The 26,394-nt window shown below is 37.1% G+C and overlaps 1 protein-coding gene across 2 annotated transcripts; it reads right to left on the bottom strand.

Moving 5' to 3' along the window:
• Nucleotides 1–26,077, bottom strand: TMA16 (translation machinery associated 16 homolog). 2 transcript variants are annotated; one of them, XM_008000176.3, is made up of 8 exons: nucleotides 25,733–26,077; nucleotides 17,787–17,879; nucleotides 13,485–13,597; nucleotides 7,719–7,756; nucleotides 6,432–6,516; nucleotides 5,123–5,271; nucleotides 3,065–3,107; nucleotides 1–1,220 (listed from the first exon to the last, which is right to left on the bottom strand). In XM_008000176.3, exons 2-8 carry the CDS (start codon nucleotides 17,817–17,819, stop codon nucleotides 1,040–1,042), a joined length of 642 nt encoding a protein of 213 aa, XP_007998367.1. In that variant the 5' UTR covers nucleotides 17,820–17,879; nucleotides 25,733–26,077; the 3' UTR covers nucleotides 1–1,039. The 2 variants fall into 2 exon arrangements, with proteins under 2 accessions (XP_007998367.1, XP_007998368.1); XM_008000177.3 differs by lacking the exon at nucleotides 17,787–17,879 and having other exon boundaries at nucleotides 25,765–25,903.
• Nucleotides 26,078–26,394: the final 317 nt, after the last annotated feature.

Raw genomic sequence — 26,394 nt, 5'->3', positions numbered from 1 at the left:
TGAAATTGCAGAAATAAATTTTATTTTTAATTTTCAGAAGTAAAAAAAGTAGTTACAATACTTTAACTGTTAACAAGGCTTAGTTGGTATCTGGTTAACCTAATACAGCATTAATGTTTTTATTCTTCTCTTGAAAATATTCAAATACACCTGCATTGTGCTCTTTTAAAAACATACCAAGGATGCTTACATTTAACAAGTTTTTTGAGGAAGAAAATTGTACAACATTCATGTTTTTCATGACACTGAAAATACTGAATTATATGTCAACTTATCTCTAAGAAAAAGTAGCATAATTAAAATCACTGCTTCTCTAATCTTTAATTCTCTCTCCACAAATAAAACCTATCACTTTTCACAATAAAAAAGCAAAAAATAATATACAATTAAAAGGAGGTAAACTGAAACTCTTTATCCCCTTTGTCAAAAGATAAATTAATTGTGGGAGATCAACACAACAATCATCACTGATTTTTTTTTCTTTTACCATTTAACTCTGGTTCAAAAGGTAAATAATAATCTATAATCCGGCAGTGTATACAAACTTCTTATCACATTTTCCCTTATTTTGTAAAAAAGGAAAATAGGTTTAATGTTTAAAAGAAGCATTAGTGTGATATTATTACTGAAAGACAATTTTGCTATTATCACAACTCAAAAAGTACCCACAGGAATCTTTTAGGAAACAGGTTACTGTCCATTTCACAAAACATAAAAGTAGGTGGTCACAAATACACAAGAAAAACAAAACATTTTTTGTCCTTAGTTATATTGCTCCCTCCCGGCCCGAAATTCAGATGAAAAAGATTAAACAACTTCTGCAGATCACATCTATCTATTTTAACAACTTAATGTAAATGAAAAGCAATCTTCATTTTAAAATAAATATCGTAACACCATTTTTGAACCTGCAAATGAAACTCTCATTATATAAGAGAATGTCAGTATCAAAATCTTGTATCTTGACAATTAGGTACCATAATCAATGAATATAATTTGAAGCTCTCAAATTATTTATTTTCAATTCAAGTGAAGACAATTAGGCCACTGCAGTCATTTCCTCATCTGAATCACTTGATTCATTGTTTAGTTCCAATTCCCCTAAATCTTGTTCTACAGTTATAATAGTTTTCCTCTTGCACTTCTTGGGAATTGCATCATTAGCGCCAATTTTTCTCATTTTAATGTTCGGTAATTTCTTCAGATCAAAGTCCCATTCCCTAGACAAAAAGTGAAAAAAAAAAAAAAGGGGGTAGAAAAACAGGAGACAATAAATTTTCGAAACTCTGAGGATCCTACATATTCAAAACTTCAAAAGCATTAAAGGAAAATATTAGGCACAAATTACTAGAAAGCTCTTCTATTCTTTCATCCTCTCTAACCTGAGTATCTCTTTCTCTCAGGCTACCCAGATCAAGAATTGCAATCAAAAGTAGGAACTGTATCATACCTGACAAATCTCCAAAATACAGTCAGAAGAGGTTTTCCTTTTCACACACAGAAGTACATCCCAGTTAAGTTTCAGTAATCAACTGTTATTCTTATAATGGAGAATTTTCAGTTTTTCAACCTCAGTATTTTATTAATTACTTTAGAAGTAATGTGAATATTGTTTTGGGAACTGAACTCTAACCAGAAGGCTATACTCATCTCTTTTCTTATTTCTGTCTTTGGAGGAGGTAGAAGATATGTTGTTTTAGAAATAAAGAGCATATTTATATATTTAAGATTATACTCAAAATAAAATTAAGGTATAAAAAGAATCTTAAACTCCATATACTTAAATTGTAAATACATACTATACATAGGCTCAAAAGTGAACTGCACCTTAAACATGATAGATGAATTCTATTAAAGCTAATTTAGTTTCAACGAATTCAAAAGTATAGACAATGACTGGATTTAAATTTACCTAATTTCAATTAACATTAAATGTAAGACCCTTCGACATGGTCTAGTTAAGACCAAAATGATTAATAAAACAGAATCTATGTTTACAAACTAAAAAACTCCTTGTTGATTCATTTGCTTCTTATAGATTTCAGGTATTAGAACTTTGTTGAATGCAAACAATTTGAGAATATTTTCTCCCATTCTATAGGTTGTTTATTCCCTTGACAGTTTCTCCTGCTATGCAGAAATTAGGTCCCATTTGTCAATCTTTGTTTTTATTGCAATTGCTTGAGGACTTAGCCATAAATTCTTTGTCCAGGCTGCTATCAAGAAGGGTATTTACTAGGTTTTCTTCTAGGATTTTTACAGATTATCCTAAGTGAACTAACACAGAAACACAAAACCAAATACTACATGTTCTCCCTTATAAGTAGGAGCTAAATATTGGGTACACAAGGTCATAAACAAGGGAACAATAGACACTAGGGAATACAAACGAAGGGAGCGAAAGGGGTAAGAGGTAAAAACACCATGTACTGGGTGCTATGCTCACTGCCTAGGTAATGGATTCATTCTTACTCCAATCCTCAACATTACACAATATACCTTTGTAACAAACTTGCACATGTACCCCTGAATTTAAAATCAAAGTTGAAAAAAGAAAAAAAAAAAAACCTACAAAACCGAAATCCTACTCAGTAGTTTCCCAATTTACAAAAGAGTACAACTAGAAACCACTGGACAAAGCGGGTCTTGATGACTTAACCAGTTCCCTGGAGTCATTCCTATAACCATCTTCTCTGCAAAAGAGGCTGCTACAAAACAGCCTTGGGATGTGACTCTGAGCCATCACATCTGTTGCTGCTATTTCTTTTTCTAAGAAAATAAGAACTGGGGAGGAATAGTGAGATCACATACTTTGAGGTACTATAACAATGTATCTTAAACCATTTCGTAGAACAAAAAGCACACCAGGTCACTATCTGGTCTGTGCAGATCAACTGTTTGTAAGCCCAACTTCAGAAAATTCTTACTTGGTCTGATAAAAAAGAAAAGGTTAAAAGAAACTCCTGATTTTCTTTTAGTTCTACCGTGTAGACTCCCAGGAAGAAAGTTCAACTGTCAGGTACTTTACACACAGCTTCAAGGGAACGATACAAGACAGACTCACCTAAACGTTTTCAGATTACTTGCATTTAGGATGTCAGGAATCTCTGGAAAAGAAAGTAATTTATCCCCATGAGGCAATGTTTTCTAAATCACATAATTTTATATACAACAAATAATAATTTTTAGCAAGAATATCCAAAAGAAAACAAAATTTCAAAGTATTGCTGCAATTAACATGAAAAATTTGCAAAAGGGGTTAGTTTAAGATGACTTAAGAAAAATCCTATTAAATGATAAATTCTAGCATAAAATCCATGAAAAAAAAACAAAGCTATTAACAAAATAAACTCTGTCCTTTTTTAACAATAAAAGGTATCTGGCAAAGTATAACTATCAATTCACTAAAATAATGTGACAGGTTGTATATTTTTTCTTGGTGAAAAGTACCATGTTTTCAAACATATAATCTACCTTCACAAGGTAGAATTTATCTCAGGAATGCAAGAATTAATGTTTAAAAAAATCACACTTTTCCAAATGTGAAAAAAATACTGTTTTAAATTTAAAAAAGAAATTTTGCTTAAAGAAGTTCAATAAAACTTAAACCCATTTTTTTTTTTTTTTTTTTTTTTTTTTTTGAGACGGAGTCTCGCTCTGTCGCCTAGGCTGGAGTGCAGTGGCGTGATCTCGGCTCACTGCAAGCTCCGCCTCCCGAGTTCACGCTATTCTCCTGCCTCAGCCTCCTGAGTAGCTGGGACTACAGGTGCCCATCACCACGCCCAGCTAATTTTTTGTATTTTTAGTAGAGACGGGGTTTCACCGTGGTCTCGATCTCCTGACCTTGTGATCCGCCCGCCTCGGCCTCCCAAAGTGCTGGGATTACAGGCGTGAGCTATTAAACGCATTTTTAATAAAAACCAGGTATATGGTAGTTCCTTACATATTTCAAAAGTTCAACATAAACCAATATGCATGATCACACTTAAATTGGTGAAATACAAGAGGCATGAACAACAAAAATTGGAAGGCTGCCGCAAATATCTGGCCAATTCAATACAATGTTAAATGAAATGTAGTATCAAGTAATAAAGAAAATAAAATAAGCATGTTTGCTACAACTGTATATTGACTTTTACAATAGCTTCAGAGAATAACAGTATGAGAGGCTAGGTGTTAAAAGGTATAAATAAGCACAAAAAAAGTTTTTAAAGGAACCTTAATGAATCAGAAATAGTTACATCACATGAGGAGGGGAGAGGGGATGGTTATATCTAGTCTTCTCAAAATCTTATCAAAACAGAATTTGGTGACAATTTCCCTACAGGGAAATTGACACCTGCAAACTCATCAGAGTCTGTTCACCAGACCCATCCCCTGATTCTGGGAAAAGCACTGCAGCATAGCAGATCTGAGTTTCAGTTCTAGCCGTATCACCAACAAATGGTTTACTTTGGATGTGCTCTGATAAACACTGCCAACTCATCTGGTTGCTACATGTTGAACAGACTTTAGCAGGGAAGAGTGGAGGCACGGAGAGCAACTATTACCATTGTACAGGTGAGATGATAATGGCCTGAACCAAGGAAGTGGGAGGTAGTAGTAGTAGTCATCAAAGTCATCAGATTCTAAACACTTTGCTGAAGGGCTGGATGTGGACTATGAAAGTGTTTCTGATCTGGGTAACTGGGCAGGTGGTGATGCCACTGACAGGAATAAGAAACCTGCAAGTTTTAGGAGAAAAGCTGGCCTTTGTTTCATGACATGTCAAGTCTGAGATGCCCAAAAGATATGCAAGTAGGGAGTTTGAGAAATCCATATGTGATACTGCAAATCTGGAGTTCTGGAGACAAGTTAGGGTTGATAAGATAAATGTGAAAGTAATCAGTATTACTACCACAGTAAAAAGACATGATGTCACTGTCACAAACTTGGTAGTTTTGTTGGGAATGTAGAGGGAAAAAAAAAGAATCCAAAATTTTTCTAAACCCTCACAAAGAAAAAGACATCAAAGAAAGAAAATCAAACGAAATAAACAAGATCTAAAATAAACCTTTGAAATCAATCACAAATTGATACTGCTATGTCACGTAAAAGCAAACTAAAAAATCAGTGAGCACACCAAGGCCATATCCTTCATACTGCTGTCGCTCCCGCTCCATGGTCTGCTTGATGACAGTCTCCCGGGAACAGTGCCGCCTCCCCTGCCTGTCCCTGATACTGTTATGTAACTCAATCTGCTCCAGCTCACTGCTGAATCGATTCAAGTACCTGAAAAATAAGAAAATGATTTGTGTTACATACAAAGTCTATGTATTGGGCTTATATGACTTAATGGAAAACTAAGTATCCAGCCTTCTTGTGGCCTTTAAATGTTTATGTTTCTCTAAGTTCCTCAGGTCCTCAAACCTCTTTTATCCATTCCCTGGATAACACAACCATTTCTTTTACTTCAGTGACCAAATCGCAGCCTTCTGTCAAATTGCAGACCCTCACATTCAACCACCATCTCCATCTGGATGTCCCCTAGTGGCTTCACCGTTAGCACATCAAAACTGAACTTGTCATCACCCTGTCCCCACCTACCCCCCACTAAACGCCCTCCATCTCCTGGGTTCCCTATCCAAGGAAATAGTTCTCCAGACAAGGAATCTGATGACTTCCTTGACTGCTCTCTATCCCTTTTATTACACATCCTAAGTTTTCACTAAACACTGACACTTCTACCTTCTTAATATCTTTGGAATCTTTTACTTCTCTTTATCATGCTATGAGCCAAGCCAAGGCCACCATCATTTCTTGCCTAGATTGTTACATCAACCTTTCAACGGTTTCCTGGCCAGAGTCAGGAACCTCTCAGTCTGTTTTCTTCATTCTCAATGTGTCCTTTCTAATGTTAAGTAGGATCATTTCAGCTGCTTGCTGTAAAAGCCTCCTATGGTTCCTAATGTCCTTGGATAAGGTCCCAACTTTTAGACTGACATCTGAGGTCTTTCATGAGCTAGTTATCACTTATTGTACCTGCCACACTTCCCTCCTTGAATTTATTTTAGTCATATTAAATGTCTGGCAGATTACTAAATATGTTATCTTCATTCTTACTTCTGGGCATTTTACTCTTCTTTCTGGCTAGGGGTTCTTCAAACTACCTTGCCTCGATCTGCTAACCCCCACCTTTCAGTTGCCAGTTTAGATGACACTTCTTCAGGAAGCCCATCCTGATCCCAAGAAAGTGGCCTAACTACCACTCTGAGTCCCAAATAGGTTACGAACCTCCTATAGTGACTAAGACAGGAAATGAATCCAAAGTCTTCCTGATAACAAAGCCCATTTGCTCTTCTGAAAATCCGTAACAGAGCTCTGTGTCTTAAAGAACCAAGCTGGAGAACTGCCTTTTCTGACCCTTTGCTCATAATATGCCCAGTGTTTACCTTTCAGTTAGTTGACAAGCATCTTTCTTTGAATATCTGTTCTTTTGGGGATCCAGATGGTTTTGAAACCATTGCAGTTTTTCACCTATAAACAATAAGTACCAAGACAGTTTACCCCACAAGTCATCATTTAAGCAAGTAAATATTCATTATCATTCTCAATATTAATGTGTTTAAAACAGAACCAACATTTATGTCAATGTTAAACATAAAGTGGGCTCAAAGCTAATTAAACCAATCTGTCACAAATTAAACTGTCAGATTTTAATTTAGAGAAGAGAGAGGAGTGAGATGGATGCTCTTCTGTATTGATTTCTTATCCAATATGGATGCAAAAAAGGAAAGTAATTATTTAGTCAAGCCTGAACTTCTAAGTATTTAAAAGCAAAGGATAGCTTGTCATAAATAATGAGAACTCCATTAATGATGAGAATGATATTTCCTGAGTATTTAATAAGCTGTAGGCACTATGTAAATAGCTTTATAATCCCATCAGAATTAGTACTATTATTACCCCCACTTGTGAATGAGAGATGTTAAATGACCTGTCCAGGGCCCCAAAGCTAGCATCTACATTAAGCACACAAGAGCTACCAGGTATTGTGTAGAGTAATTGATATATATTACTAAAGAGCCAACAAAATTCATCCTTATGAGTAAACCTGACCATCAGGGTCACTTTCAGTGAGATTTCTCAAGATTACAGATCAAAAAAAATCATTTTGCCCAGTATACTGAGATCCCATTTAAAAACACTATTCTGTTACCTGATGAAGCACTGATGGGGGTTAAAATACCTTTCATTTTAATACAAAAAGCCTAACAGTCAGTATTTAAATCTCAGACTTGTGAGTAAAAAATGATTAGCAATAAATCTGACCAAAAAAACAGTGACATGACACTGAGATACAAACTGAAGATGTGTATGTCTACATCATTAAATAAACAGGAATTGTTGTTTCTACCTAGGCCATAATCCTTCATAATTCTAATGGTTAGGGAGGTAGAGTTAAACTTCAGATAGATGGACAGATGGATATGAATGTATGTGTAGACAGATAGGTAGGTAGATAAATATAAACTAACAGTTACTGGAAAACTGAGCTAGAAATCATTAACACTGTTTATTCCATAAGTTTAATGACTGATTTGCTTTGTTTAGATCATGTCTGATCAAATTCACTCCGATAAAAACAGTATTTCACTAAAAGAGTAAAAAGAAAAATAAGTATAGGGCAGAAATGCCCTATACTCTAGCCAGAGTTTCAAATAAGTAAACCCACTTACCAATAAGGTTGAGACGCAAGGCCTTTTCATTCTTCAATCTTTGAAGGAAAGGTATATAAATGTGTTAGAAAATTTCTAAAGCAAGTTTTAAAACTCTGACAATAACAACAAAAAGAAAAACTGCCTAAAGAACTCTAATTAAAAGATCATTGTTCACAAATTTGAAAATAATTTTGTTAATAGAAACATTAAATACCATGCTTCTCTTTTGAATCACTAGAATAAAATTTTTATCAGAAATGTTTTTTAAGCACCTCAATGTCTAAAGGAAGCCTATAGAACAAGCTGGTTTTGAAAACACAACTGAAAGCTTTTCTGAATTATGAACGTTCAGATGGGTTCTGTAATATGCAGAATATTTGAGCACAAGACTAATGTGAACCTTCTGGAAGACTGAGTGCTGCCACTAAGACCAAAAGGCACTACTATCATCTTTTAAACTTCAATAAGAACAAAACAGAATGGTTACTTTCAATGTATTTGAAAAGAATTATAACAAACGAAAATTTCATTTATTCTCAGAAAGTGTATAGGTAATATATGCCTCCTATTACTGATATTCTAAACACTTATTCATTCAGCAGACCTCTGGATACCAAGTCTTTGCCAGACTTTAGTTTCTGATAGCCCCAAGGGATACAGCCATGAACAAAAAATCCACTGTCCCTGTCCTAAAAAACTTAACAATCTAAGGGCAATAAAAACACAGAGAAGCACACAGAGCTATAAAAGCATATTTAAAAAGCACCTACCATATGTTTTAGGATTTGGGAAGGTTTTCCAGAGAAATAAACTTTAAGCTGAGACCTGAACATGCAGAGAAGTTATTCAGGATTAAAAAATAAATAAATAAATAAAAATAAAAATAAATAAAAAGGATAGGGACTACAGGAATGGTAAAAGAAAAATGTTAGCTATGAGAGAAGGCTTAGTATAAAGCAGGAAGTATATATGGCTTTTATCCACAAAGAAGTAAGCAAACCAAATTTATCCTCCCATTTTACTCAACTAGAAAACTGGAGAAATAAAATGAAATCTTTTGTTCTTCTTCTTATTTTTAGAGACAAGGCCTCACTGTGTAGCTCGGGCAGTAGCACTATCACTGTTCACCGCAGCCTCAAACTCCTGGGCTCAAGCAATCATCCTGCCTCAGCCTCCCAAGTAGTTAGGACTATTGTTATACACCACCATGCCTGGCTAATCTCTTCCTTTTTTACTTTTATTTTTGTAGAGACAGAGTCTCACTATGTCACCCAGGCTCATCTCAAACTCCTGGCCTCAAGCAATCCTCCCACCTTGGCCTCTCAAATCACTGGGATTACAAGAATAAGCCACAATACCAGGCCAAAACCTTCTCTCTATAAAATTTGTAAGTTACAGAATAGGAGAAAATATCCATAACACAAATAACAAAGGACTTGTATCTAGAATATATAAACAGTCCTTACTACTTAACAGATAACCCAGTACCAAAAAGGCAAAAGATCTGGACAGATTCTCCATCAAGAAAACACAAATGACCAAAAAGAACCTAAAAAGATGCTCACCATCATTAGTCATCAAGAAATGAAAATTAAAACCACACTGAAATACCACTGCACACCTACTAGATTGCTTAAAATTAAAGAGAGAACAACAATAACAACAACCAAAAAAACCCTGACAATATAACATGTTAGAGAGGATATATAGCAAATAGAACTCATACTCCGGTGGTGAAAATGTAAAATGGTACTATCACTTTGAGAAAAGTAATTTCGTATATGCTTAAAAATACACCATATGATCCAGCAAGTCTTATAAACCCAATTTCTTATATACTTAAGCAAACATCTTAAGTATGTAAACCAAACGTCTTATAAACTGAATTTCTTATAAACTCAAACATCTACCCAACAACTATAGTTCTAGGAAGTAAAAGGAAAATGAAAACATATGTCCAGACAAACACCTGTACATGAATGTTCTACAGGAACGAACTTTATTCCTAATAGCAGAGGTTGACAAATATTTTCTTCGACGGTCAAGTAGTCACATTTTAGGCTTTGGGGGCTGTGTACCTGTCACAATTACTCAGCTCTGCCACCACAGCATGAACGCAGCTATAGAAAACACAAAAAGAACCAGCATTGATTTTTCCAACAAAACTTTTCATAGTAACAGGTGGCTAATGCCTTAGCTTGCAGACCCCTGATAACAGCGAAACCTAAAATATATCCAAACGAACATAGACAGTGAATGGATAAACAAGTTGCATATCCAGTGAATGGATATAAATAAATTGCCTGAGGATGGAATAATATTCCCAATAAAAGGAAAGAACAACTAATACATACAATGACATGGATAAGTATCACAACCATTATGCTATGTGAAAGACACTGGCACAAAAGACCACATACAGCGTGATTCCATTTATACTAAACATCAGAAAGATAAATCTCACCTATCAAAATAAAGAGCAAATTAGTGGCTGCCTGAGGCTAGGGGTAGAGGGTAAGGACTGACTGGGAAGATGCACAAGGGAATTTTCTAGGAAGATGAAATTGTACTATATACTGATCAGGATGGCTACACCAATGTATACAATTGTCAAAACCCAAAAACTACACTTAAAATGTGTTTGCTTTATTATATATGAATTATACCTCAAAGTCGATTTTAAAAAACAAAGAACACTTCATAAAAAGTTGGAGAATGCTTCTGAGAGGAATTTGCTGCTTTTAAATAAGGCTGGAGGGAAGAATCTAGTTAGAAGTCAAGTTGCAATAATTCTGAATGGACTCAGTGGGAACCTGAACTTATAGTGGTATCAGTTGCAATGAAGAAAAGTAGAGATTTGAGATTTAAAATGATACTTGCATGTAAATATGAAAAAATTCTTAAGACAATGTGTAAACATGATTTTTCAAGAGACTCAGTAAGATTAATTCTCAAAGGTAGTTGTTTCTGAGATTCTTACCCATCATGCTTAGTTTCCTTTGTTAATCTTCCATTAGGAGTCATTTTCATTTGCTATCTAGAATTATTTGCCAAAATGTTGCTATACTGAAAAATCATAAACCAAAAATCACATGATATCAAAGAGCCACTTGCTGCTTGTAAATTGTTTATTGTTCGGAATGTGCTAGTCTTCAAACCATCCTAGTTCCTGTCATACAGTCCTAAATCAGAGCTTTTCAAATGTTGAAGATAAAGAATATGCTTGAACTTTTACTCTAGCATTGTTATCCACTCCTACGGTATCTTTTCTGAGGTCTGCCAACAGCCATGTGAGGAAGCTTGGAAGCAGAACTTCTCCCTAGCAAGCTCTGAGATGAATGCAGTCCCAGACAACAGCTTAGCTTCAGGCTTGTGAAAGACGCTGCGTCAGAAACATTCAGTTAAGTGGCAATGGGATTCCTACCTAATCCAGAAACTGTGTTTGTTTTAAAAAATTGTAGCAGAATTTCTTACGCAGAATTGCTTACGCAATTAAGAATTTCTTACGCAAAATTGTAGCAGAATTTCTTACGCAGCACAGTTACTAAAACAACATCTGGTAACTGCTATTCATTTCTAAGAAGCCACAGGTACCCAACTTCAAGTTGTCTTGTTGGTACCTTCTTCAATCACCTTGCTTACAGTTGTCCAGACCATCTGGGTATCTTGTCACCAATCATCTTTTGAAATAGGACAGGGAATCAACAGCATTTCAACATGCCTTTTGTGACCACATTCCCACTCGTGGTTACTGATGCTGCTACTCAAAAAACTGACATTTATGGTGGCCTAAGCCTATGATTTCATAACATAAATAATGTTAAGTACTATTAAAATTGTGTATTTGGTTCTAGAGCCACTCACTATTAAGAGAGTGACTTTTTGAAAATAAATTTTAAAAAGGGAAAAAATCCGATCTGTTTAGAACACTGTCCAAGCAGAAAAATTAACTGATGTTTTTCTACTTTGCATTACTAAAAGAAAAGTCTCGGCCAATAAACAGAATTTTCTTAGGACAATATATATATCAGATTAGCATGTTGTTCTGTTTTATTCTTCCACAATTTTTCTATAATGCTAATTCTGTAAATCAATACACAACATGCTGAATATACTTGACAACATACAAACATTCTAGGCTCATGGTCACAATGACAGTGAACCAAGTACTTAATCATATTCTAAAGCAGTTACTTGCTAAAATATTGCACATTATATCACTGGTACTGGATGTAAGGTAAGCAGTTCATAGACACAGAATTAAACAATCTTTAATAAAATGGTAAGCAAGTTACTTCCCCCACCTCCATTTTATTTTGATCCTTTCACTTTACATTAAGGACAAAAGTGTGGGTTTATTTTACCAGTCTTCCAACCTTCACCAGATCTTTTCACCAAACATATACAAAAGTCATGTCTCAGACTCAGACCATTTACAGCAGGTAATAGTATCTACTTGACTTTAAGACAGAAAAAAATCTCCTTTTTAAAAAAATGGTATTTAAGGGAAAATAAATAATAGTATAGGTCAGTGATTCTCACAATGTGGTCCCTAAACCAGCAGCAACAGCACCAGTATTACCTGGAGACTTGTTGGAAATGGAAACCCTTAAGCCAGAAACCCAAACCTTCAGAATAGAAAGTTCTAGGGATTGGAACAAACAGTTTTAATAAGTTCTACAGATGTGTTTCATGTACTTAAGTTTGCAAAATACTGATATATATGATTGCAGAAATTGTAAAATCACAGTACTAATAAATCATGTTAAAAAGATACAGTAAAAATCATAAAAGTGATGCACAAATAGCTGAAGTTTGAAAACTACTGTGCTAAAGCAGAACTGCTATCATCATAGTAAATATTTGTTAGGAAAAAAAAAAAAACTACCCCCCAGAAAATAAAGAAAATTTGACTCTGCTGTCACAACACTTAATTCCTTCTAGTCAAATCACTGTGAAACAGCTAACCTTTACTATATAAGGCTTATCTTAAGCAAAGAATCAACATTTAAAAATATACTGGTTTCCATTATCTAGTATGCAAATGTATCTACCATTCATGAAAATGGCAAGACTATTCTAAAATAGTCAAAACGATGATTTTTATTTGAACTTCACTTCATTTTAAGGAATCTCAGAAACAGCCTTCTTTCCCTTCCTTCTCAGTCTCACTTGTGGAATGCTCCTTCTTTTCCTAACCTCTGAACGGTAGAGCCACTGGACTCAGTAATTGGCTCTCTTCTCTTTCCTGTCAACAGTTACTCCTTAGGTGAACTGATCTTATCCAATCTCATGGCTTGAAATCCCACATGGATGCTGATCGCTACCACATTTGTGTCAATACCCCTAACCTATTCTCTGAATACTAGACTAAACATATCTAACTATCCATTCCATACCTCCTCTTATATGTCTCATGGACACTTTAACCTATATGCCTTATATATAGACCTCACATTTTTCAACTCTGTTCAAACATAACTTCTTCAGAGAAGGCTTCCATGACTATCCCATGTAAAACAGAACTTCTCCCTCACTCTCCATCTCATAACTTTTTAAATTTTACATGGCACTCATCACCTACTGCTACGTAAATTACTTATCTGTTTTAGATAAGCTCTAAAAGAGTAGAGTCCTTGTTCAGTTTTACCCTCTGCATACAGAACACATTCAATAAATACTTATGAAAGGGAGACAATATTGCGAAAGGACACATGTTTGAAAGATAAATGTATAAAGGGGCTTTTTACCAATGAGTAATACAAATGATGAAAAGATACTTACTTTTCCTTTTTTTCTTGTTTGTGGGCCTCTCTCGTAATTTGAGCTGCTTTTCTACTATATGGATGGATGACTTTTTTTTCCCGTCCTGCACTTTTTCCCTTTGGTGCTTTAGGCTAAAATATATGAAAACACATGACACATAGAGTCAGATATGTAAGTGCCTCCAGTCACAAAAATCTTCTTTACAAATAAATTTCAAAAACAGTAATATGACAGAAATACAGTAAGCCAAAACCATTACAAGAAAAATCAGGAGATAAGCCAGACTTATTAAGTAATTCTAATAATCTGTTGCCATGGTAATGACAGAAATGACATATTCAGAGGTGCTCTCCAATGACAGAAGAAAGGCACAGAAGGAGTCAATAAACTCAGCTCTTCAACAACATGTTCCATCTTCAAAGAAGATATAGGGAATACAGATAGTGAGGAGACTCACAGCCAGAAATTTGTTACAGTTAAGAAAATTGAGGGGGTAGAAGGGACTTGGATTACTAGTAGAGGTTTGATTGTAGATGTTTCACATGGAACAAAGCGGTCAATGAATCATGTAAAATCAAAGTTGGGCTCATTGCCTGTACAAATTAGGAATAGAGAAAATAATAGAAGCCATCTCAGAATTAGTATATCCGAAAGGGAAAACGTATCATTTTCCCGCTGAAGCTCTATGCCAGTTAATCAGATCACAATTCATTAGGTCCTCCAAACTAGACGTCTCAGGGTTTTTTTATTCCTACATAATCCTGTATCTTACCCCACCAATAATGATTTGGGAATCAGATTTGGCTCTCTGTAATAAAAAACCCCAAATAATGGCATAACCCAGATCAAGTTTGGTTCTTTATTGTTAAAAGTAGGAGCTGAAGGTTCTGTTCCACAAAGCCCTTAGGGATTCAGGATCCTTCCATTTTTTTGTCTGCTAGCCTCAGGCTATACCTCCTATCTAGTTCAAGACAGCCTAATACCAGGTCTACACTCAAGCCAGTATGAAGTAGGAAAAGAAAAATCTGAAGGTACATCCCCTTTTTTTAAGCACGTGACCTGGGAAGTCACAGATCCTTTTGCTCACATCCCACTGACCAAAATTTATTCACAGTGTTACATAAGGGAGAATAGTAATATAATCCTTACTCTGTGAGAAAAAGATCCATTCATATAGAAAAACAGAAAGAATACATTAGGGGACAGCTGGCAGTCTCCAACATACCTATTCCAGAAAAAGGCCAAGTGGCTCTACAATCTTCTTCAAAACTATTGTCAATTGCTTAATTCAGTCCTCAGAATCTTTCATAATCAGGATGGTCTTTAGATTCTCCCCACTAGTCCTTTTTTCAGTAAAGCTACGGAGTCTGTCTTCATAAAACACTAATAGAGTAAAGTCCCTCTCCCCTGCTTAAAGCGCTCCACTAGCTCACAGTTAGGTCCCAAGTCTTTAGCACAGAAACAATCTAGCCCCAACCTGCTTCTCCACCACTATTTCCCATGCTCCTCTATAAAAGATTCTTCATCCCATTCTTACTGAACTTCTCACCATTCTGGAACATACCAAGCTGTTTCATAACTTCTTGAGACTGAGTTTGTTATTACATCTGCCTGCAAAATACTTTACTTGCCCTTTGATAAGATGCAGCTCAAAATTACTTCCTTTGTAAAACTTTCTAGGCAGAACTATTTAAAATAACCGCAAATTCCTCATTCACAAATGTATTCATTCTTTCAACATTCATTGAGTGCTCTGCTCACTTTCTGATAAAAGAAGATATATCCACATCTGAATCTTAGGGTTATCACTGGAAGTTGGGTACAGGTATAGGAAAATAAGTAGAACCATCATGTAACAGAGTATATGTACTCTTATGTATCTCTCTGCTCACATGGCAGGTGCAGAGGAGAAAGGGAGGTGTAATGAGAAATTTTTGAGATTAAAGAACCTAGCAAACATGAATCAAGTAAAACCTTTCAGGACATTTGGCAGGCTGCCTCTAAGATGGACCCAATAAACCCCACCTCCTGATTCTCACGCCTCCGTTACAGAATCCCCTCCCTTTGAATGTGGGCTGGACCTACTGACTCACTTTTAATGAAGAGAATTTAGCAAAAACAACGAAATGTCAATTCTGAGATTAGGTTATCAAGTAACTCTGGCTTCCATCTTTCTCCCTCTCATGGAAACCAGCTGTCACGCAGTGACCTGCCATACGGAGGGGCCACATGACAAATAACTGAGGGAGGCCTCCAAACAACAGCTAGTGAAGAAGTGAGGCCTGTAATTCAACAGTCCACGAGGAGCTGAATCCTACCAAGAACCATCTTACCAATCCTACCAAGAGCAAGCTTAGAGGTAGATCCTCAGCCAAGCGTGGTGGCTCATGCCTGTAATCCCAGCACTTTGGGAGGCCGAGCCAGGTGGGATCACCTGTTAAAGACCAGCCTGGCGAACATAGCAAAACCCCATCTCTACTAAAAATATAAAACTTAGCTGAGTGTGGTGACACGTGCCGGTAATCTCATCTATTCGAGAGGCTGAGGTGGGAGGATAGCTTGAACTCAGGAGGTGGAGACTGCAGTGAGTGTAGATGGCACCCCTGCACTCTAGTTTGGGCAACAGGGTCAGACCCTGCCTCAAAACAAAACAAAAACAACAAAAAGAAGTAGAATCTCCCCAGCTGTGCCTTGAAACCACACTCCCAACTGATACTTTCACTGCAACCTTGTGAGAAACCTTGAGGGAAAGGAGCCCAGTAAGCCATGCCTGATTCCTGACTCAAAGAAACAGTGAGATCATAAATATTGGTTTAAGCCATCAAATTTTAGGGTAACTTTTTACAAAGGAATAAATAACTAATGCACAACCAAAAATCGAAAGCAAAGATGCATCCTGTAAAAGAGATCTGATCCCACATATCATTTTTTTAAAATGCTTGAAAATATGAAAAAAAATCACGAAAATCCCAAGGGAGAAAATAGAAACTCTCTGAAGCTGCTAAAACTGAAAATACATAGCCATGAAGTTCCAGCAATATGTTCAAAATTGCAAAAAATTTCCTTTAAAAACTCAAAAACTTCCTTTAGGGAAAAAAAGTTTGATATCCCTTGAATAGAAAAATGCCCTCATAGCTTTAGATGATCTTGACTAAAGAACCTTCAAGACTTAGTACAAAGAAGGTACCGGATCGGGCGCAGTGGCTCACACCTGTAATCCCAGCACTTTGAGAGGCCGAGGCGGGCGGATCATGAGGTCAGGACATCGAAACCATCCTGGCCGACATGGTGAAACCCCATCTCTACTAAAAATATAAAAAATTAGCCGGGCGTGGTGGCGAGCGCCTGTAGTCCCAGCTACTCCGGAGGCTGAGGCAGGAGAACGGCGTGAACCCGGGAGGCGGAGCTTGCAGTGAGCAGAGATCGTGCTACTGCACTCCAGCCCGGGCGGGGGCGACACAGGGAGCCTCTGTCTCAGAAAAAAAAAAAAAAAAAAAAAAGAAATGAACTTATTTTTGACTCAACTGTAAGTTACGATTCCTTATAATAATGCATTCTGGAAAAGGTTGCCTCAAGGCAGGATATGAATATATAATGAGACACAAATATATACAATTAAATTTACTATATTTCAAAACACTTTCATATTTTTCAACACATTAAAATTTGGAAAAAAATGTTTCAACAGGGAAAAACTAAAGTAAAACTCTATCGTAAAATAATTAACAGACTGTTTTGAATACCTACGCCTATAAAAAGGCTCTGGCACCACAGAAATAGTCCAGTCGGAAAACCTGCATTAAAAGTATCTCCTCCCTATAATCTTTAGTGACTGCTTAAAAAATTTTAGTGTGAAAGTCTGTTCTTTGGATTCATAACTAGAAGTAACAAAAAAACACATAAATAGTTTATTCAAAACAATATAGCAGAGTCATTTTAGGGGCAATATGCTTTAAATATTCCTGTTAAAATAATAAGTAGCAAAAAAGAACTTTGCCTAAAAGACCATCAAGTTGAGCCATAGTCTAGGCTCAACCAGAGACAGAAATGCCATTTAGACTACTCAGTGAAAGGAGAGACATAAAAGAGTGAACATTTCACAAAACACACTTGAGGGACACAAAGTGTACATAGATACATTTTTTTTTAAAGTGTAAGACCAAACCCATGCCTACACCTGAGAAAGCTTATAGTGCAATACTGTAAACACCATATACCTTTAAACATACAAATACAGGCATGCCTCACTTAACAGGGATACTTTCTGGGAAATGAGTCAGTAGGTGATTTTCTTTTTATGCAAATAGAAAGTGTACTTACACAAACCGAGATGGTGTAGCCTACTACACACATAGGCTCTATGGCACAGCTTATTGCTCCCAGGCTATAAACCTGTCCGGAATGCTACTGAGACTGTAGGCGAGTATAACACAAAGGTTAGTATTTGTGTATCTAAACATGTCTAAACAGAAAAGGTAAAGTGAAAATACGGTATTATAATCTTATGGGACCACCATCATATATGTGGCCCACTGATGACCAAAATGTCATTATGCTGTGAATGACTGTAAATTACAGTAAATGATGTACCAATTTTACACCAGTGACATGATGGAAATGGGATGGACTAAGCAAATCTACACATTTTGTTTGCAGTGAATCTTCACTGCAAAGATAGTAGTGAAATGCACTAGTGAGCATTTTCCTTCTTTAACAGATAGATATGATGCAATGACAGGTGTCAATGACAAATAATTAGTGCTTCCAAGAAGACTTTAATTGTTCCATATATAAGTCTTTCTAAACCCCACCCAATCTTCAAAGACCACTTAAAGGTCAAGTTCAACTGTTCCTTGAAGGGATCCAAGAATCATTTCATATCTCAGTAGCCCTTCCCTCTTGGTTGCATTTACCATTCAGCACCTAATAATGTACTGCACTGCCCAGCATTAACTGTACATTTGTGTGTTATTTCCTTAATAGCAGCTCATTTGAGACCGCAAATATGTCCTGAGGTTGCAAACCACAGTTTGAGAGTAAAAGAAAGTGGGATGCTGCCTTCAGTGAGCATTTACTGGGCATCCACTTTGTACTGTACAATGGGCTACTATGAACTAAAAATATGAAGTATGTTCTTTAAAATAGTGTGAGGTATAAAATATAAAGGTAATTTATAAAATTGCTCACGATAGTGCTTTCTTTAACATTAAAAGAATATGTTAATAATTATCTAATGCAGACTTCAATTGTATCTTCATTTTAGATTCTAACATCTAGCTCAACTTATGTTATTCCAAACTTACCTACTAACATCTAGTCAGAATAAACTTCTTCTCCCACATTCTCTACTGCCACTCTTTACACCTCAACCTCACAATAGTACTTGTTATGTATATATTTTTTTAATTACTGAGCACACACTAAATATACCATGTACTAGGAAAAGCACTGAGGCTTCCAGATCAAAAACTGACATGAATTTGCCTTCATGGGGTTTACAATGTAGTTTTCTCAGGAATAGCTAACTTAGTAAGTGCTGGCTAGAAAATAGATCGAAAGCACAGGGTCCTGACTCACTCTGGGAAGTCAGAAAAGGCCTCCCTGAGAAAGTAACTTGAGATTTAAAAATCAAGAAATTTACTAAATGTTTCTCAATTTCCCAGCTACAAAATAAATCTACCACCTAATTAATATGGAAGTTAATGTTTAAATCAGAAAATCAAATCAAAATATCTTCCTTGTTCCCAGAACAAAAGAGAGAATATGAAATAATACTGTTCAGTACAGATTTTGATCCAACATCAACAAATACTTGCATCACTGTATATCTCTGGATACAGATAATCAAACACTTTTCGCAACAAAACAATGAACATCTAAAATCAACAAGTTGAAAAATGATTGCCTTGCATACTGGTATTTTTTAATGGCAAAATGGTGAGAACTAGCAAACCTAAATAACAAATGAAAAAAGAAGCATTAAAATAAGCTGTAGAAAGAGACACATAAACAGACTGGTTTTAATTATCTTTAACTTCACTAAGAATGGCCCAACCAAAGTTTGAAAGAAGAGTTTAAAGAGACGATGTCACACATTATAATTGTTTTACTCCTGTAAAAGTAGACAATAAACGTAGTAAGAAGGAAGAAGTAGTGTGGTTTAAACTCGTCTCACATGCAACCCCATTTAGGTCTACCTGGAATAATAACATAGGAAATTAATATGTCACTAAGTGAGACTTCTATCAAAGACCAGAATATCATATTTGGGATCATAATGAAACAAAGATGTAACTATCAACGAAGGACAAGTTCTTTCCAGAGATAAAGGTAAGTGTAGTCTCCTAAGGATATTCAGATGGGAGGCAATAAAGAAATAAAGGTGATTGGCCTGATCAATTTTAGTGATACAATGCTACAATAAAAATAAAAATGTTTACCTCATTTAAAATTTCCTTCTGACTGAAGAAAACTTTGAAACAAAAGCACTTTGAAAAACTTTTGCTAGGTCACACAGAAAATAGATCAGTTTTTCCAACTTAAATGCAATAGTACTTGCCTTCTATCTTTTCTATAACAAGGTACAGGCATACAGCCACTGGAATTCTAGCGCATATTCATGTTTATCCTTCTCATTTCTGGGTCTTTTGTAAGAAGCGAAAAACAAGACTGTAGCTCAAATCAGTTTGACAGATTTACTGTATTTCTACCTAAATTAATTGCTCCTGGGAGAAACAGACTTTCTTGTTGGCCTGGCCCTGAAAAGGAGCAGGCAAGTAGACTACCTACACACTGAGATGAACACAAACTCTGTGCCAGTCCCTGTCAGAGGCACTCTTTTCACTGACAAAGTTACACAGCAAGAAAGAAGGCACTGTCTTGTTTGAGTCAATTCACCAACCACCATGACCACCCCAACAGACCTACAGCTTTCAAAAACCCTTATCAAGTAATAAATAATGGGGCCGGGCACGGTGGCTCAAGCCTGTAATCCCAGTATTTTGGGAAGCTGAGGCAGGCAGATTGCTTGAGGTCAAGAGTTCAAGACCAGCCTAGCCAACATGGTGAAATCCCATCTCTACTAAAAATACAAAAATTAGCCAGGCGTGGTGCACACCTGTAATCCCAGTTATTCAGGAGGCTGAGGCTGGAGAATCTCTTGAACGTTGCAGGCAGAGGTTTCAGTGAGTTGAGATAGCACCACCATACTCCAGCCTGGGCAACAGAGCAAGACTCTCACTCAAAAAAAAAAAAAAAATTCCAGAAAGAAAGAATGGATAAACTATATACATTTCTTAAGTATTCAAATTAGGATGTTTCATTCATAAGCCTTCATAAGTCAGTTTTGTGACCTCCAAATGTACTTTTGGATTAGATTTGGTAGTGATTTAGAAAACAGTGACTTCTTAGCAAGCCTAGGTTCCAAGTGCTGAACGTAAAGCAGATGTCACACACACAAAAAAGAAAATTTCTTAAAGTGTATATTATGTGACAAAGTAAGACAAAAAATAACATTTGGTAATAATTTATCCTTTAGGTCACAAAAGCTTAGCTGAGCTCCTTATTTATTTGTAACATTTGCTGTATGTTCAAGTTTTAGATTAGCATTAACTATTCCAAGCACTCAAAAAATGTAACTAAATTCAGTTGGCCCTTCAGGTTTCACATCTGGGTATTCAACCAACTGAGGACAGAAAATGTTCAGAAAAATAAATAAAAAATAATATAACAATAAAAACAATACCAATGTAAAAAACAGTATAATCACTATACAGCATTTACATTGTAATAAGTATGGTTAAGTGTGACTTAAAGTATACTACATGCAAAAAGTACACCATTTTATACAAGGGACCTGAGCATCCATGGATTTGGGTATTTGAGTGTGTCCTGAACTAATATCCCTCGATACCAAGGGACAACTGTAAAAAGCATAGGAATCTTTAAAAAATTTGGTATATCACTCTGCACTCTTTTAAGTTCCTCATAGATCACATTTAAGCATAAAAAATGAAACCACACAGGTCTCAGAAAAAAAAGATTTTCTTATTTTTTTGTAGAAGAGTCTCAGAGAAAGGTCTTTCTAAACATTACATAAAATTCAGAAGATTTAAAATAACAAATCTACATAAAAACCTAAAAGCCTGAACTGCAAAACATAAACCAAGCCAAAAACAAACTACAAAAAAACTTGCAACACAAACAAAGGAGCTAATTCTCTTAAGAAGTTATTTTAAGATTAATATGAAAAAGATCAGCGAAAGAATACATACAAATCACAAGATGAGTAAAAACAAGTGTTATTTAAAAGCTGGAAAAACTTTAAAAACGAAAACTTCAATGAAATAGAATTACTAGTGTGTAATACTAACAAAGATAAAAAATAATTCACATTGCATGAGTGGAGGTGTGAGTGTATTTGTAATCTCATAGTTCAAGGGGGTACAAGCCAGCACAGTCTTCTGGAAGGCAATTTGATAGTACCCATCAGGGCTAAACACAGTGGCTCATACCCATTATCTCAACACTTTTGAGAGGCAAAGGTGGGTGGCTCATTTGAAGCCAGAAGTTTGAGACCAGTCTGGACAACATAGTGAGACCCCGTCTCTACAAAAATATCTAAAAAATTAGCCAAGTGAGGCAGTGTACCTCTGTAATCTTGGCTACTGGGGAGACTGAGGTGTGAGCCCAAGAGTTTGAGGCCGCAGTGAGCTAGCTATGAGTATGCCACTACATGCCAGGCTAGGTGACAGAGCGAGACTCCATCTCTAAAAACAGTTTTTTAATAAAATAAAAATAAAGAGAGTACCCATCAAGAGAAAAATAGAATTTCTTGGTCAATTTTGACTAAGAAATTCTATTTCTATTAATCTATTCTATAGACATACTTACACATGTACCAAAGGGAGCACAAATAATCAATGCAGCAGTACTGCAATGTCTGTGGCAGCAAAATAGTGGACACAATTTAAAGGTCCATCACAGATCGGGTTAAATAAGTTACAGAAGCAAACGATGGAATGCTCACTATTTAAAAAGCAAGAAGTAGATCTATATGTACTTACATAGATCTGTAAGATCAGGTAAGACAAAAAAGCAAGGGACTAAGGTGTCTAGCATACCATTTATGTAAAAAGAGAGGTTAGGGAACATACATATATGCTGGTACATACATATAAAATATCTGAATCAATAGCTAAGAAACTGTTAATAGTGGCTGTTTCTCAACAGAACCAAGGCATTAGGCAAGAGAGTTGGAGAAAGTCTTTTTGTGGCAGATGAAATAATGCTCTGCCCTCCCCCGACCAAAAGATATCCATGCCCTGATTCCCCCAGAACCTGGGAATATATTACCATATATGACAAAAAGGACTTGCAGATCTGATTAAGATCTTGAGATGGGGAAAATCGTCCAGGTGGGCCCAATATAATCCTAAAGGTCCATGTAAGAGGAAGGCAGGAGGATCACTGTCAGAGAAAATGTAACCTCCTCTAGAGGAAAATTTAAAGATGCCATGCTGCTGGATTTGAAGAGGGAAGGAGCCAAAGAATGTAGATGACCTCAAGAAAAGGAAAAAATTCATTAGAGCCCCTTAAAGAAAGACAGCCCTGAAAAACACATTAATTTTATCTCAGTTAAGACTCATCCTTGGACTTCCGACCTCCAGAAGTTTCAGGAAATGAATGTGTTGCTTTAAGCCACTAAATATGTATCACTTTACTATAGCAGTTAATACGAAACTAATAAAATTTTAATGAGTAACCATTTTTTAGTATTTTAAACCATGTACAAGCAATACTGTCTCAAAAAGTTTGGTATACTAGGTAGATTTCCATTAATGTTTTTCTTTAGTTTTACTAACTTTCAGGAGCAAGTTTTCACTAACAGATAATCTCTATGAGATTTATTAAGCTGATTTATTGTTGTAGCTCACATTTATAGATGTAGGCTCCAAAACACACAATCTCTACCATTAAGGTAGTCAGTAACAGTTAATGCCCCACAGTAATGTGCACGGATAAATGCCGGCAGGATGATGGCGCACTTTTCAACGGTATATAGTCTAGCTAGGGAGGAAAAGCAGCACACACAAGCTGTATGACAGGTTTATACAAAAAGGAGTATACCCATCGGTGCCTAGTAGTATAGTATGAGCCATACTTAAAAATACTAAAATCCTGGCTGGGTGCAGTGGTCCACACCTGTAATCCCAGCACTTTGGGAGGCCAAGGAGGGCGGATCATTTGAGGTCATGAGATCCAGGCCAGCCTGGCCAATGTGGTGAAACCCTGTCTCTACTAAACATACAAAAATTAGCTGGGTGTGGTGGCTGGCGCCTGTAACCCTAGCTACTCGGGAGGCTGAGGCAGGAGAATCACTTGAATCCAGGAGGCGGAAGTTGCAATGAGGCAGAAGTTGCAATGAGCAGAGATTGCGCCACTGCAATCCAGCCTGGACAATAAGAGTGAAACTCCACCTCAAAAATAATAATAATAATAAACACTAAAAAACTTTTTAATGCAGCATAAAGAAGTGTTGAGTGGGATGGATTAATTTGAAAAGATTCTTTAAGTATAATAAAGTAAATTTTGACATAAAAAAGATATGAACTTGCTGAGCTCCAGCAAAGATTTACAATAAGAGAACATTAATGAGCAAAGTAACAGGGGTGGAAAACTATAAGCTGTACTGTTACTATACATTTACATAACTAAAGTTAACAACAATAACATTTACTAAGTGCCAGGCACTAGACTAAGCACTTTACATTTAATTTCCACAACAATTCTATGAGGTAGTACTACTGTTATCCCAGTTAGACAGATGGGAAGTTAAGTAATTTTGCCAAGATGGCAACTCAGGGAAAACCAGGTGCCCATCTCTGTCCTCTGGGACCACATTCTGAGCTGTACTGAAAGAGGATGCAGCAGAACCACGAATGAGGTTGTATTAAAAAAAATGACACAGCCAGAAATGAGCCAATGAAAACAGGTTTATATACCACTCTTTTGACTTCTATGCCAAAGCAACAGACTTCTACTATACAGCCTGATAAAAAGGTGAAGCTCTGATAGTCAAGGACAACTACAAATACCAATCAACCTCCCCAGCCCCTCAAACACAATGAGATGTAATTGCTTTCACATTCCACTCTAAAAGGGGAAAAAAACTAACACTATAAAGAGTTGGAAATCCCACAAGCAAAGTGACAAGCAAACACTGAATTTACACAAATGTGTACAATCTAAATAAAATACAAAATATGCCTCAGTGGTGGATCAAAATAAATAAAGCACAAAAATCTCGCGAAACAAACAACGAAAGACCCAGACTGTAAGACAAAAATGACTGGCATACAATGAAAAGAGAAAAAATGAAAAGAAAGGTCACATTGTGGGCACAGTATCATAACCTTTGACCAGATTATAAACGTTTTAAATTTTGCTTTTATTACAAATTAATTTAAAAATATTTATAAAGCCTGTTTCTATGCAAGAATTATTCTCAAGAACACAACGATTAAGTAAAAAATAGGCAAGAAGAAACAACATACTGTTTCAGAATACAAATATAAAGAAAAGCGGTGAAATTATAATTACAAAACTTAGATAATGTTTGCATCTTAAGGTTCTGAAAGTTACAGGTTCAAAGAAGGTAACACAGGGCTTTCAAAGGCTGTTTTATTTCTTAAAACTACATAATGGGTAAACGAGACTTCCTGAAACTACTAATCTTTACACTTGAAATGTGTCTTAGAAACACTCTTTTGTATCCACTCAACTTTTAATAAAAACAACAAAACTGCTTCAGAGCCCTGGGAGGGAATGCGGGCGTAAAGGCAGGATTCAGGGCAGGAATGGGTCACTGACGGGAGGTGAAAGGCCGCCGAGGAAGAGGCGATTAAACCCACACTGAGTCTACCTAGGCCAGAGGGGCAGAGGGGTGTGGGGCCAGTGACCTCAGGAGTTTTGCCAAACTCCCCGATGCGTTTCAATGGAAAGGTGCCGGGTTTCCCCCGAGGAGGCAATGACTAGCGAGAAGTTAAGCACGAGGCAAAGAGAAGCAAGGCGACATCTGGGCACTTCAGCACTCGGACGCGGAACTCTAAGGACCAGGCGTTGGGCCTGGGACTCGTCTCACAGAGGATTCGCCCCTTCCCCGCACACTCTCTCGAATAAACACTTTGAATCCTCCTCTCTCCTAGGTTCCCGAAAACGCACCCTCCCTCTGCGCCTGCTCAATAAGATCCTTCCGGGGAACCAACCGAGCGGTTCGGGGGAGCAGCAGGGGGCCCACCATGGTGACGTCCTCGTGGCCACGGAGCAGCTCCGTACTCTAGACCCAGGTAATCTCACCGACCGCAGGAGCAGCAGCTCACAAGAGCAGCCGGGCCGAATCCCACGTGGGGCCTGAGAAGCCGGCGCAGATCCAACCGGAACAGGAGAGGCGAGTCCGTTTCTCTAAAGCGTCCCCGTCAACTGAGACCACATCTTTTTCGCCCGTGTTGGGCTTTTAAGCCCCAGCCCAAAGGCCAGCGGCACCTGCGTGCTTGTCGGGAACGGCGGGAGGGAGCTTGCGGCTGGAGGGTGAACTTGGCCTGGCGTTGACTGCGAGCCTGGAGATTGGAACCCGGCTGGCAGACGCTCCAGGCTTCCGGCCCATCGCATTCCGGCCCCAAGAGGGGAGCTCGCCCGTCTGTCCCAGAGCAGGACTCCAGAGCGCAGCTGACTCTTCAGACAAGAGGTTCCTTCTTGAGGTGTCCCGCATATTAGGGGCTGGGACCCTCTCAAAAGGGCTGCTGGGTGTTGGCTCCCCCGTGCTCTTGTGCGGCACAGGCTCCTGCCTTCCGCTTTTCCAGGTACTAGATTACCTTGGGCAAGTCCTTTCCCCCATTGAGTCTTTCTTTGCCCTGCCCCTCTTCTTATT

The sequence above is a fragment of the Chlorocebus sabaeus genome, chromosome 7, assembly GCF_047675955.1.
Source record: "Chlorocebus sabaeus isolate Y175 chromosome 7, mChlSab1.0.hap1, whole genome shotgun sequence".
NCBI classification, from domain to species: domain Eukaryota; kingdom Metazoa; phylum Chordata; class Mammalia; order Primates; family Cercopithecidae; genus Chlorocebus; species Chlorocebus sabaeus.
The sequence above is the reverse complement of the archived record's forward strand: the minus strand, read 5'-3'. Positions and strand labels throughout refer to the sequence as shown.